The sequence below is a fragment of the Arvicanthis niloticus genome, chromosome 10 (genome assembly GCF_011762505.2).
Source record: "Arvicanthis niloticus isolate mArvNil1 chromosome 10, mArvNil1.pat.X, whole genome shotgun sequence".
Taxonomy (NCBI): Eukaryota; Metazoa; Chordata; class Mammalia; order Rodentia; family Muridae; genus Arvicanthis; species Arvicanthis niloticus.
Window position 1 is genome coordinate 24410456 of NC_047667.1, and position 14020 is coordinate 24424475.

Consider the following 14020-nt stretch of genomic DNA (forward strand, 5'->3'; position numbering starts at 1 on the left):
CATGCAGGTGTAGCCTTGAGCCAAAAGGCAGGTGCATTCACAACTTGCCTTCTGAAGGCCCTGTCACCCTAACACAATCTTAACTATGCAGTAAGGCTGGATAAACTCTTAACCCCACCAGACCCCACAGCAGGGCTCTCAAATCCGCTTTGGGGACCTGAAACAATCAAAACATGTACTGTCTTCTCTTTTGACTTTTTTGAGACTACTGTCAATTTTGGCCTTGAACTTGGATCCTCCTGCCTCAGCCTCCCAAGTGATAGGATTATAGGTGTGAGCTTTCATGCCTGTCTTCTTTATTTTCAAGCAAAATGATATACCTTATATTTCTTCTAAGAATTATTCTCATACAGAATTGGGTATATTAGAAGGAAATTGTTTTGATGATGACCAGGAATCAAGAAAAGGCAGCTCTAAAAGAGCTTTAAATCCAGTATCACTCCCCCCCCCCCTTTTTTTTTTTTTTTTTTGAGACAGGGTTTCCCCATGTAGCCCAGGCTGGCCTGGAACTCACCACCTGCTCTGGGATTAAAGCTCTGCCCGGCTATCCAGCATCTGCTAAACCAAGACAGCAGTTTGCTTACAAAGCAAAGGATGACCATGAGGCATATCTTTCAGTCCTTAAACTCCCGTGCAGTGATTCTCGCTGATTACATAGTCCTTCTCATACACAAGTCATCTCACGTAAGTTGAGGGATTGGCATGCATTATCTGAGGAATGCTCGGTATGAAAGGCAGAACTCTGTAACTTTAAAAGGAAAGGTTAAGTCCCAGAAGCCTTTTATTGTCTGAATAACTGTACACAAAACACCAGGCAGAGCAGTCCCGCAGGAATGATGGTCGAGTTTCACTGTTATTTGGCCTTTGGTCCTTTATCTTCTAAGCTCATATAGATTCTTTAAATGGTATTAGACATTTATTTTGACCACAGATGCAATCCAAGCATGAATAAATAAACTCAGTATCTTTTCCACCCTCTGAGTCTCTTTTAAATAGAAAAATGTCTCTTCATGGCCCGTTTGGCCGCTGGTGTCCCACCTAAGGCTTTAGACAGACTGTAACTTGATCTTCTGAAACCCTACTGAACTCCACCCAGTTCCAGGAATCCTGGGAACCAAGTCCTACTGATACTGTCGGTAGTCTCCAAACGGCGAGGAGGGCAACTGGCTTGAAGGCAGCTGGGAGTGGTCTTCAGCAAACTGAGGGCCTGCAGGGAAGAAGGAAAGGGGATTAGTAAGAGAATAGCATCCAATTTAAAGTATTCTACATATGTAGAAATCAATCTACTCAGAAGTTTTTGCTACATTATAGCTATAGTCTCAATTTCTTTATAAAAATCTGTCCAAGGCCCACCAGAGGTCTGGAGACCCTTCAGATTTATCACAGGTAGCTCAGAATGGACAGCCAGATGGATCTATCACAGAAGAAGTAATAGGTTTTTTTGTTGTTGTTTTGAGACTTGGTCTGGCTTAGAATTAGGCTGGCGTTGAACTCCTGATCCTCCTGCCTCCACCTCCAAATGTATCTCTGTGTAAAGATGTCAGATCCCCTGGAACTGGAGTTACAGACAGATATGAGCTGTCATGTGGGTGCGGGGCTTGAACCTGGGTCCTCCGAAGTGAAGCCAGTCTTTTTAACTGCTAAGCCATCTCCCCAGCCCCTACAATTTTACGAGTATGTGTGCAAATGTATGTGTGCACACCACTGTGGAAGCCGAAAAGGTTGGAGTTCCAGGAGGCTGTGAACTGCCATGTGTGTACTGAGAATTGCATTCTGGTCCTCTGCGAGAGCAGTAAAGAGCTCTTAACTACTGAGCCATCTCCAGCCCCTGTGGATACATTTCTAAAAAGGTTTGGCATTTTTTAAAATTTATCTGCATGTTTGTCTGTGTAGGTACATGTAGGTTCCGTGGAGGCAAGAGGGTGCTGGATGTCCTGGAGCTGGGGAAGTTGAGAGCCACTCAATGTGAATGCTAGACACTGACCTTGGGTGCTCTCAGGAGCAGCAAGTACTCTGAATCAATAAGTCATCTTTTCAGTCCCCCTTGACCCATATCTTGGTATCCATTTAAAATTATGTTCACAGAACTTAAAATGACCTTATTATATTTTTGTTGTTATTTTAGCAGCACAGGAGATAAAAACCAGGACCTCTTCAAAGCTTTTCAAGTCCTTTATTTTATTTTTTTATTTTTTTTTAGAGACAAGGTTTCTTTGTGTAGCCCTGGCTGTCCTGGAACTCACTCTGTAGACCAGGCTGGCCTCGAACTCAGAAATCCGCCTGCCTCCGCCTCCCAAAGGGATCAAAGGCGTGCACCACCACTGGCCGGCAGCTTTGCAAGTCCTTTACCATCAAGCTACAACCCGTTGGTTATGTTTAAACGAACTCACTAATCCAGTTTAAATAACCAATGTGTGAGAATTTTCTCAAAAACAAAGACGAAACCAATGAAACAAGCTCTGAGATGGGAAGCTGCCTTGTCACTTGTCACAGAACAAAATTTTACAACTTTATTTCCAAGAGTTAATAAACAAACAACAAAAGTTAGTTGAAACTAACTTTCACGTAGCCCAGGCTAGCCTCAAAATTTGCTTGGCTGGTTTTATGTCGAGTTGACAAAAGCTAGAGTCACCAAAATATTAAGTTGCCAAAGCATTTTTTTCACTGTGGCTAGCTAAAAATGATAATCACAGGCCTGCTACTTTTAAAATTTTAGTTGTATTTATATGTATGGCATGTGCCTGCTTATGTGTGCCACACATGTGTAGCGCCTGTGGAGGCCAAGAGCTCATGAGATCTGCTTGGAACTGGAGAGGAGTTACAGGTGGCTGTGAATGACCAAAGTGGTTCCTGGGAACAGAACCTGGATCCTCTGCAAAAGCAGCAGGCACTCATAACTACAGAGCCATCTCTCCAGTCCCCACCCACTACTTTTACACTGGCTTTTGAGGTCATCACAGACTCAAACAATATAAATAGTATATTGATACCTAAAGTAAAAAATCACAAAACACTCCATTTTACCAAATAAAATACATTCTTTGTTAATGTCAGGGAACCATTCCCCTGTGTGTGAACTTAGAGGACTTACCATTGGGAAACTGTGCAGAGGCAAATCGTGTCAGCAGGATACCAGCGCCTTCAATTAAAGCCAGGAGAATGCCGCCCATTGCAGCTGACCCAACCATGGCTACTGGTCCATCTGAAGACATGAATGACAAAGACTGCTTTAAAGGAAAGGGCTATCCAGAATTACTTCCTCTCATTCTCAAACTCTTTCACTGTTCAAGACCCACAGCCAGCAAACAGTGGCTGAGGGGTCCATTCCACCAGAGTATATGGATGCCTATGTTTTAAACAAAGCTGAGATGGTTTGCAAGAGATAGCCCCACATGCTCATACGCTTGACTCCTCTGTCCCCAAGGGGTGGGACTCTGTGGAAAGGACTAGGTTGTCTGATCTGGTTGGAGGTGTGTCATCTGAGGTAGGCAGGCTCTGAAACTGTAAGCCTTAAATAAACTTTCTTCTATAGATTGCTTTGATCATAGTCTATTATCAAAGCAACAGAAAGGAACCAACACAAGAGTTATACTGGACTGCAGCCATACTCTTGTGTGTGTGTGTGTGTGTGTGTGTATTACTGAGGCATGCTCGCATCCCTCAATAGCATTGGGTCACACAGTCCCTTGTCAGGGTGTCACACGCCTGTGAACCCCATACTGAGACATTGAGTCAGGCAGAACTCTATGCATTTGAGGCCAGCCTGGTCTACATTGTAAGTTCCAGGAAAACCAAGGTTAAATGATAATACTGTCTCAAAAACCAATCCGACCAACAAGATTACAGTCTGTAAGTTTAAAATATTATTCCTAGACCAGCCAGATGGCTCAACAGGGAAAGATGTTTTTCTCCAAGTCTGATGACCTCAAGTCAATCCTGGGACCCCCAAGGCAGAAGGAGAGAACCACTCCACAAGTTGTTCTTTGATTTCCATATGCTGTGTACACACATACATTAAATTAATGTAACAGAGTAAGTTAGCTTACTATTAATGCCTGGACTATTACGAGAAAAGAGTTTAAACTTCTAGTCTAAGCCCAAAGGCATTCTGGTTTGCACTCCGTCCTTAGGATCCAGAGGAACGTTATTCCTAACAGCTGTGCATGGTGGAGAACTTACGAAACCACACACCAAGAGTCTGGCAGTCTGTCGGTCACATAGGTAACAAATGGCCATTGCTCTAACTACTGTAATACATCACATTCTCTAAGGGGTGCACACCTGTCACCCCAGAACTTGAGAAGCAGAAGCAGGAGGATAAGGTATTCAAGGTCATTCTGAGCTATAGAAGAAGTTCAAGGTCATTCTGGATTACAGGAGACCCTGTCCCCAAACAAACAAACAAACGGGCTGGGAGACAGACACAGCAGGTACAGGCTCTGAATTCCACTTCCTGGAATCTAAGTGGTGGAAGGAGAGAAACAACTCTGGCCAACTGCCCTTTGACCTCATTTAGAATATGTGCCCCCACACAGACACATAAATAATGACTTTTTTATTTTTACTAACTTTTCAGATCACCATAAATATTCATGCTATACCACATAAAGCAATGCTCCGTCTCAGATTACAGGTTCCATTTTTTTGTTTGTTTGTTTCTCTGTGTAGCCCCAGCTGTTTTAGAACTCAATTCTTAGACCAGGCTGGCCTTGAACTCAGAGATCTGCCTATCTCTGCCTCCTGAGTGCAGGCATTAAATACAAGTTTCATTAATTAAAGACAGATAGGTCATTCTAAGAAACTGGCTTAGACAGTATGTCCAAATGATGGTTCACTTAATAGGATGGGGCTATAGTTCAGTGCAAGGCAGCTGCCTACCATGTCCAAGGCCCTAGGTTCAACCCTCAGCATTACAAAAGCCAAAGCACACACAACAAGCAATGCTCACTTACTTCGTGCTGCCAGGATGGCTCCTGTTAAGGCACCGCTAGTGATGGAGTTCCAGGGGTCTTCTTTGCCTCTTATTTGAACCATACTGCAGTCAATCATGGAAAACAGTCCTCCCCAAACTGCAAAGCTTCCTGTTTTATAAACAAAGCAAGCGAAGAACAACTAGCCTACATTTCCTTTTTTGCCTTATATTAAAATATTATAGTCAAGTAAGTTTGCTTTGGAGCTAGCCTGGGCTTATCTAATGAGCCCAGCACAATGAGGAAAGAAAAGAGAAAGCAATTAGGGCGCCTGCGCCCACACTCCTGGTGTGCTTCTTTCTTGGGGCGGAAGAAATGGCTGTGGTGAAAAGTGCTTGCTGCTCTTGCAGGAGACTTGAGTTTAGTCCCAGCACGCACAGCCTTAGCTCACAACCACCTGCAAGCCCAAGTCCAGGGGTCTGGTCCTGTGAAGGCTGGATGCCCACGTGTGGGGGAATTCAAGGGTGGGGAGGTGGGAGTGGGTGGGTGGGGGCACATTCTTATAGAAGCAGGAGGGGGGATGGGAAGAAGGTTCCTGGGTGGAGGGGAAATGGGATCACATCTGAAATGTAAATAAAATATCCAATTTTTTTTTTTTTTTTAAAAAAAGCATGACCTGAGAGATGATCCAGGTGGTAAGAACATCACGTGTGATGACCTGAGAATCCACACAGTGGAGAGAGAGAACAGAACGAGTTGCTCTCTGCCCCACACGCCCCACCCCAATAAGTAAAAGCGCAATAAAAGAAAGAAAAAAAATGTGCATATACATTTGTGTGTCTGGTGAGCAGAAACAGGCCTAGATCCCTAGAGGTGGAATTACAAATGGGTGTGAGCTGCCATGTGGATGCTGAAAATCGAACCCAGAGTCCTCTGAAGGAGCAGCCAGTGCTCTTAACCCCGAAGCCACTTCTCCAGACAGGCATTAAGTCTTTACAATGACTTATGACAACCGGTCAGCTCTGATTTGACACTGTATCTTCCTATGTGGATCATTTCCACACTCTTTTTGGTCATCTCTCTTCATCCAGCTTCTAAATAACAGTTTTATAAGTGCTGTGTTTTTATAATCGCCTGATATTTTGCACTGGTTTCTGCACAATGTTTTTTTTTTCTTTTTTTATTTACTTTTTGTGCACAATGTTTTAAAGTTATCCCTGGAACATTACATCCTCTCCAGCATCATGTTACTCTAGAAACTACCATTTCTGCCTCTCCAAATCTGAGCTTTGAACATAGTCTTTCTTCTGGAAAAGAGGGAGGGAGTGTCTTGATTAGCCTTATATCAACCTGATACAGGCTAGAGTCAGTCATCTGAAAGGAGGGAACCTCAGTAAAGACAACGCCTCCCTAAGGCCCAGCTGTCTTTTTTTTTTTTTTTTTTTTTTTGGTTTTTCGAGACAGGGTTTCTCTGTGTAGTCCTGGCTGTCCTGGAATTCACTCTGTAGACCAGGCTGGCCTCGAACTCAGAAATCCGCCTGCCTCTGCCTCCCAAGTGCTGGGATTAAAGGTGTGCGCCGCCGCCGCCGCCGCCAGCCACCACCACCCGGTTGTAATGCGTAATGCATTTTCTTAATTAGTGATGGATGGGGGAGGGCCCAGTCCATTGTGGGTGGGGCCATCCCTGGGCTGGTGATCTTGGGTTCTATAATAAAGTACACTAAAGACCAAGTGTGGTGGCCCACACCTTTAATATCAGCTCAGAGGCAGAGGTAGGTGAATTTCTGTGAGTTCAAGTCCCGCCTGGTCCACATTGTGAGTTCCAGGACAGGAAAGGCTACACAGTGTAACCCTGTTTCAAAAACAAGACAAAACAATCCCTCCCCACCCCTACCCCAAAAGCCCTAGCTGGGTGTGGTGGCCCATGCCCTTATCTCAGCACTCAGGGGACAAGGCAGGTACATCTCTAAGTTCAAGGCTAACCTGATCAAACCAGAGTTACACAGAAAAACCCCATTTTGAAAAACACAAAAGAACAGCAGGCTGAGCAATCCACGGGGAACAAGTCAGTAAGCAGCATCCCTCCATGGCCTCTGCATCAGCTCCTGCCTCCAGGTTCCTGCGGTTTAAGTTCCTGTCCTGACTTCCTTTGATGATGAAGAAGAAGAACGAGGTATAAGCCAACAACCCCTGGCCTCCCCAGCTTGCTTTGTGGCTGTGGTGTTTTGCTGTAGCAACAGAAACCCAATGACAAGCTAAAACAAAACAAACATTGGATCCCCGAATGACAGAAACAGATTTTTAAGTAATCCAACTTAACTTTCCAAACAAAGCATCAATCCAAAAGAACTTACAGGGATACCAGACCAGCAGAGCAAATCAAAATCACCAATATAAAAAGAAAAAAAAAAATACAATTTGCTGGCTAAACTATAATCTCAGCACTCGGGAAGTTGAGTTGAGTCTGGTCTGTGGACCAATGAAGAAAGGGAAGAAGGGAAGGAGGGAGGGACAGGAGACAGACAGGCAGAGCCTCATATTCAGGAAAGCAGCAAAAGTATAACTGAAGGGTGTAAGTGGAAACATTCCTCTTACCTCCCAATTGTGGAGCCCTGGTTTTAATAGCTGTCAAACTCCCTCGGAGTCTGTGGTTTACTCCCTGTAACAAAAATAAAAGGAAATGGTTTAAAATGTAATAGATCAGAGGCTAGAGAGATGGCTCAGTGGTTAAGAACACTGGCAGCTCTCCCAGAGGACCCAGGTTTGGTTCCCACCACCTGCATGTTAACTCACAAGAGTCTAACTCTTTCTTGAAGATGCAATGTCTTCTTCTGGCCTCTGTGCACATGGTGCACAGACACACATGCAGACAAAACATCCCAATACATAAAATAAAATAGGGCTGGAGAGATGGCTCAGAGGTTAAGAGCATTTACTGCTCTCCCAAAGGACCCAGGTTCACAACTGTCTGTAACTCCAGTTCCAGGGGATCTGAACCATGGGCACCAGGTACCAAGTATTGCATAGACATACATGCAAGCAAAACACATACACACACACACACACACTAGTTTAAAACAATAATGATGGTGATGATGACAATATAATAGATTGTAAATGTAATCTATTTCTAGCCCTAGCTTCCAGTGAATATAAAATAAGACCAATCACTCACTCACCACTGGAGAATTTCGAAAACCTTTGAAGGCCTGGAAGATGCCGCCACCTATGGTACCCATGGTAAAGGCACCACCACAGTCATCCACAATTCGCCAGGGGCTAAAAACAGGAAGGAAGAAAAGATGATCTTATTTCTTATTCATAAATCACAGAACCTTTTTTTGTTTAGTATAGGAAAGGATGTGGAGCCTACTGCAACCAATAAACTTCACTGGAAAAACAGGGCAAGGACACCAAACTCACCCACAGCCGCGCAGCCTCAAGTTCCCAAAGCTAGAAGGGCTTAACAGTCGCGTCCTTTTTTAAGAGAGAGGTAGCACAGCACGGTGTGGCCCATGAATTGCTAAACCGCCTGCCTCCTGAGTGCTGGCCCTTAGGTCCACAGCTCCACACACAGCATTTCAGTCACTCACAAGAACTTAAGTCTGTTCCAAGATGTGCACCATAAAGAGCAAATAAACAGAAGTGAAATAACATAATTGAACTGTGATTAATCAACGATATTGATTCAGTTTCGAGAAATCGGGGCATGATGCTGGCTAAAGCTGGGACCCAGTGAAGGTTCACAAGCTGCAGACACTTTTTTAAAAAGTCTGAAGTCTTTTCAGGGCAAGTAAGTTCAAAATAATATTTTAAGCTTCAGTGTGCATCAGATCCATTCAACACACTAGAATAATATTTGACAATAGAAGTTAAACTTGTAAACCCAGCATCCAAATGCAGCCCTCTAACATAGACAATACTGAAATATGAGTAATCTGACCAGGAGAGTAAAACCACTCACTCCTCTAGGGATCTGGCTGATAAAAGCCCGTAGAGAATCCAGGACCTGCCACACAGACAGCATCTCCAGCCTTGTTAAACCAACTGTAAGCGTCTCTTTTGTTATCACACAAATCCAACACACACACACACACACACACACACACACACACACACACACACACACACACGGTACAGGGGAAATCGGAAGCCGAGAGTCTAGTCCACTGCTGGCGCAACATCACCCACCATGTTTCAAACCTAAAAGAATTCTGTGAAACAAACATTAAGGCTTGTTTCTATAGTGTTCATGTGTGTAGGTGTTGTAGCCTGTGAATGGGGCAGAGAACGTGAGGGAGGTTTCACCATGAGGGAAGTTTCACTGCTCTGGAGGACAAGTGTCCACTGGCATACCTTGTGACAAAAAATAGAAGATCCTAGCAAACTAGTGCGAATGGGCCCTTAAACAGGGCAGTGGCTACTTCCCATCTTTGCGGACCTCTCCTCTCACTCTGGCAGCCTGGCACCTCCCCATAGTGACAGTGGGATGGTTGGCCACTCCAGAGCTCCTGTAGACTCCCCATTGGTCCAAAGGCTACATAAAAACCCTTGCTGCTGTGCAAAACAGTAGATCTGCACCTCAATGCTGGTCTCTGGAGTCTGTTTTCCCAGGTTAGTGACTCCGCCTCCTTCACCCATTCCTGGATCCCGTTTCCCACAAACACGCTACTTGGGCAAGCACAGAGAGGCTTACTTGGGCTTATAAACAATTTCACATCAAAGTCTGAAGTTAGCAACAACAATAACAACAAGTAGCCGGTAAGTAGTATAATCATTAGTAGTAGAAGAAAATGTTCAGTCTCAAGAGATTTGCACTTGAGAGAAAGAGGCAGGCGGATCAAGAGGCAGCGAGCAGTCTAGGCTACGTGGTAAAACCCTGTCTTAACCCCAATCTATGGTCCCTCCCTACAAAAGACAAGCAAGCACTGTAGTAAGCCAGCCTTGGACCATCACTATAACAACAGTATGCTTTTAAACTTTCCTTTACTGCTCACTAGATTCTGAATAATGACTAATTTCCCTTCAGAATTCAAAAACTCAAAGTCTTTTAACTTGACAAAAGATTGTTGGCTATCTCCTCTGCAAACAATGGCTCACACAGAAATTAAGCAGCCTGCCCCAAAATCAAGTAACTAGTACAGCCAACTTAAGCACAAAATTTGGTACTCCAAACTCCCCCAAACTCTTTCCGTTGCATTTGTATAGTCTAAAGCGCTCTGAGAAGACAAATGGTAAAAAGTATTATGACAATGATTAAACCCATTTACTGTTTCAGATAGTGCTGGCTTCAGAACACACTAAGAAAAGGAACATCCGGTAACTTTAATTAAACACCAAGACATGGTCTTGCTATGTATCCTGGGCTGGCCTGGAACCTGCAATCCTCTTGCCTAAGTGCTGGCATGCACACTGCACTCTGCTGAAAACACGTCTGACACAAGGTCTAATCCTGGCTGTCCCTAAACTTGCTGGTTCTACTGCTTCTGCCTCATGAGGCTTGTGCCAACTGACCCCGGAAAACTCAAAGACTTGTAAAATCTTTAATGTAACAAAATTACCCCTCCTGCCAATACGTGTCATTATATGGTATCCAGTACCAATTTACAGTCCAGCTAAACCCTGCAAATCCAACCTCAATACATGGAGATTACCTTCTCTGAGGACAGAAGGCTGAAACATACTTTTTAGAGTGCCACTAAATAATAATTTAAAATCATGGGCAGACACACTATTTGAGGTTAATACCCTGACAAACAAAAACAAGCCCTGAATAACCTAAATATCAAGCTCTATCAGCTTGTGACCCTTGAGGTTTTATTCAAACATCTGTTGAGTCAACAGCTATTATACTAACTTACTGTGGATCGTTATGCCTGATTTACCCATGTTTACTCCTTGAGCCAAGCACACAGCCCTTACTTAACAAACGCCTAATGAATGAATTTGTCTGTTCATGGCTTTTCGGAGAACACGTGCAGCTTATCTCTTCCTATTTTCCACATACTGATTTATCTCCCCTTTTCTCCGGGAATTCCACGTAGGAAAAACCGCTCCAACCTACAAGGAGCTCATCCAGACATCTTGAACTTTGGTTGAAATCTGTGGTCTACTCATTTGAACCGCTTCATCATGGGGACACTTGTTACCATACACATAAGGCCTCAAGTATGGCACTCGGAGATCTACAATCCCTTTGTCGAGGCAAGAACTGAGCAGAGCGAGGCCAAGGGTTCAAAGTCACCCCAGCGGGCAGAGGGGATCATTATTGTCCCCGCACAAGGTCGACAGCACCTGCCATAGGGAGGAGGTTCCAAAGCTCCACCAAGCCCGGCGCCGGACCTCCTCTCTATGCACAAGGTCACAGGGGTGCTGGGTGCCGGCACCCTGCGCTAAAAAGCCACCTTGGTCACGCTCATCCGCGCCACCCACAGCTGCCCGGCTCTCCGCGCCGAGCCGCGCGGAGCTGCGCTTGCACCTCGGACTCAGACCTCCGCGGGCGGAGGGGATAAGGGACAAGGGCGGCGGCGGCAGCTCACCACGGCTCTCTCGCGTATTCCTCCATCTTGGCTCCAACCCGCGCGAGAGTGTAGGGCAAGCTGGACGGAAATTGATTCTCGCGACGGAAGTGATCCCAGGCGGAGGCATGTCACTGGACGGGGATTGGGTCATCATTTCCCGCCGCAGCCAATGGCAATCGGACCCTGGAGAGTGCATGCTTCCCCGCCAGGCCGCGGAAGGTTAGAGGGTTCGGGGTAGTGAGTGACGGAGTTCAGGTTAGCCCGGTGGCCTGGAATAAACGGATTGTTTTCTTTTCTCTTTTCTCTTTTCTCTTCTCTTCTCTCTTCTCTTTTCTCTTCTCTCTCTTCTCTTTCCCCTCCCCTCCCCTCCCCTTCCTTCTCTTCCTTCTCTTTTCTTCTCCTCCTCCCTCCTCCTTCTCCTTCTCCTCCTCCTCCTCCCTCCTCCTTCTTCTCTCCTCCCCCCCACCCCCCCACCCCCGCTGGAACTCGTTTATGTGGACCAGGCTGGTTTCAAACTCGGAAGTCAGCCAACCTCTGGGGTGTGTATCATCACTACCCAGCGGCTATTTGTTTGTTTGTGTAAGTACTTTTGCTGTCAGATATTTATTAATAGTGCTACTTAATTTGCCATGAACAGCGATTCTTTAGCAAATATATGTGGCTCTTGTAGGAGAGAGAACTGTTTGGAATGTAATAGGTAACTTTTTTTTTTAATAAAAATTCTTTTTATTGCATTTATTTATGTATTTATGTACGGGATCTGGTGGATGCATGGAGGTCTGAGGAGAACCTACAGAACTGAAGGGTTGACAGTGAGCACTTTACCCACTGAGCCAACAACTTACCACCCTGAAAATAAGTGTTTATGTTATAGAGCCATTTGGACTAGTTCAGAGGCCATGACATGACCGATTTGAGACCAATGATTTTGGGGGTTATTGATTTGGGACCCTCTTCCATGCCTCCCCACAAAGGAGACCCAGAAAGTGTGAGATATGTTTAGCCCAGAGAAAAGAGACTAAAATCAGAGCTTGAGTTGTACTTAAGTTGGTAAAAGGCTTGCCTAGCATGCACAAAGCCCTAAGTCAGATCCCCAGCATCATGTCAGGCTACTGGTATGGCGGCACCTAGTGAAGGCAGCAGTTCAGTGTTATATCCTCAGTTGTATGTAGAGTTCAATGCCAGCCTGAGAGACGGGAGATCTCCCTGGGTAAGGAGAAAAGACTAAAAGGATGAAGTTCCATCAGCCTATTTTTAGCTACTCTCAGGAAAACCCAGTCACGTGCCAGCTGTGAAGGTAGTTCCTATCCATTCCACCTTTTTCTTTTTTTTAAACTGTAGATATTTGAAGCTAGAGAGATGGCACAGCACTCTAGATCACTGATTGTTCTTCTAGAAGACTGGGGTTCAATTCCCAGCACGGATATAGCAGCTCACAATTGTCTGTAACTCCAGTTCCAGGGGATATAAAACCCTCCTCTGGCCTCTGCAAGCATCCAGGACCACTTATGATACACAGACATAATTCAGGCAAAATACCCATGATTTTTAATTATTTTTAAAATATAGATACTTATTTTGTGGGAAAGCCAATGTAATAAGTAACAGACTGCAATGACAAATGAGGTGTTTTCCAGACTTTTGGAAATAAGCACCAACCAACCATAGAGCTACAAGTAGCGATGTTTCTAGCTACAGAAGAGCAACAAATGTCCAGTCATCTGAAGCTGCACCTGTAATCCAAGCAGAGAGGGGGAGACAAAAGGATCCCAAATTCAAGCTCAGCCCCACTTACAGAGCAAGTTCCAGACCATCCTGGGCAAAAGAAAAAAGAAAAGAAAAAGAAAGGAAAGGAAAAAAGAAAAAACCACGCTCTAGCTAAATGGCTCCGTGAGTAAAGAAAGGTGCTTGCAGTCTGCTGACCTGATTTCAATCTTCAGAACCCACATGGTGGAATGAAGGAACCAGCTCCTATGATCTATGACCTCTATGTTCCAGGTTGCCATGGTCTTCAAGTATACACACAAAATGTGAACGTTTTAATGAAATGGGATACTTGGGATGCTTTAATATTCGAGGTTGGCTTAAAACAAGCAAACAGGACTGGAGAGATGGCTGAGGATGCTTCAAAAGTGTGATGACAGGAATTTGTATCATAGCACCCGTCCAATAAGCCTGGCATCCTGCAAATGCCCAGGACTTCAGCTTCTAAAAGATCCAACACCCTCTTCTGGCCTCCACATGCCTGCAGGTGTGCACACCCCTACACGCACTTGAGCATACACTCACACAGACACAGACACATAAATGGTTTTTCTTGAGACAGTGTTTATCTGTGTAGCCCTGGCTGCCCTGTGTAAATAAACAAATCTTTAAAGCACTAAGTTATTGAATTTGGGGAAAAAAAAAATATATATATATATATTTTTTTTTTTTTTCTGTGTGGCTATAAACAAGAATAGTTAAATCTAATTAGTTGTACAAGCTGCTGAATAGAGAATATGGGAGGGAGGGACAGCATGCAACATAGAAGGAGGAGCTCAGAGAACAAGGATTTGATGTTTAGTCAGTGTTCCAGACCTGTTGGGC

At 44.6% G+C, this 14020-nt stretch overlaps 1 protein-coding gene and 1 long non-coding RNA gene across 3 annotated transcripts; one reads left to right on the plus strand and one right to left on the minus strand.

The window, feature by feature from the left end:
- Positions 1–763: 763 nt before the first annotated feature.
- Positions 764–11600, minus strand: Timm17a (translocase of inner mitochondrial membrane 17A). The gene is made up of 6 exons (XM_034513601.2): positions 11450–11600; positions 8090–8189; positions 7506–7569; positions 4953–5081; positions 3092–3202; positions 764–1207 (listed from the first exon to the last, which is right to left on the minus strand). The coding sequence occupies exons 1-6, from the start codon at positions 11473–11475 to the stop codon at positions 1122–1124; spliced, it is 516 nt and encodes a 171-aa protein (XP_034369492.1). The 5' UTR covers positions 11476–11600; the 3' UTR covers positions 764–1121.
- A 73-nt stretch (positions 11601–11673) lies between these two features.
- On the plus strand, positions 11674–13811 carry LOC143443668 (uncharacterized). Of its 2 annotated transcripts, none has more exons than XR_013112827.1 (2): positions 11674–12010; positions 12773–13811. It is a non-coding gene; the product is annotated as an uncharacterized LOC143443668 (long non-coding RNA). The 2 variants fall into 2 exon arrangements; XR_013112828.1 differs by having other exon boundaries at positions 13069–13811.
- The last annotated feature ends 209 nt before the right edge of the window (positions 13812–14020 follow it).

Bases quoted from the DNA above. Each gene is read 5' to 3' on its own strand.
- Timm17a (XM_034513601.2), bottom strand. From the start codon at position 11,475: ATGGAGGAATACGCGAGAGAGCCGTG. The intron at 8,190-11,449 runs GTGAGCTGCCGC...TCCTGTTTTTAG, and splicing joins GAATACGCGAGAGAGCCGTG to CCCCTGGCGAATTGTGGATG. The intron at 5,082-7,505 runs GTAAGAGGAATG...TTTATAAAACAG, and splicing joins CAGGGCTCCACAATTGGGAG to GAAGCTTTGCAGTTTGGGGA.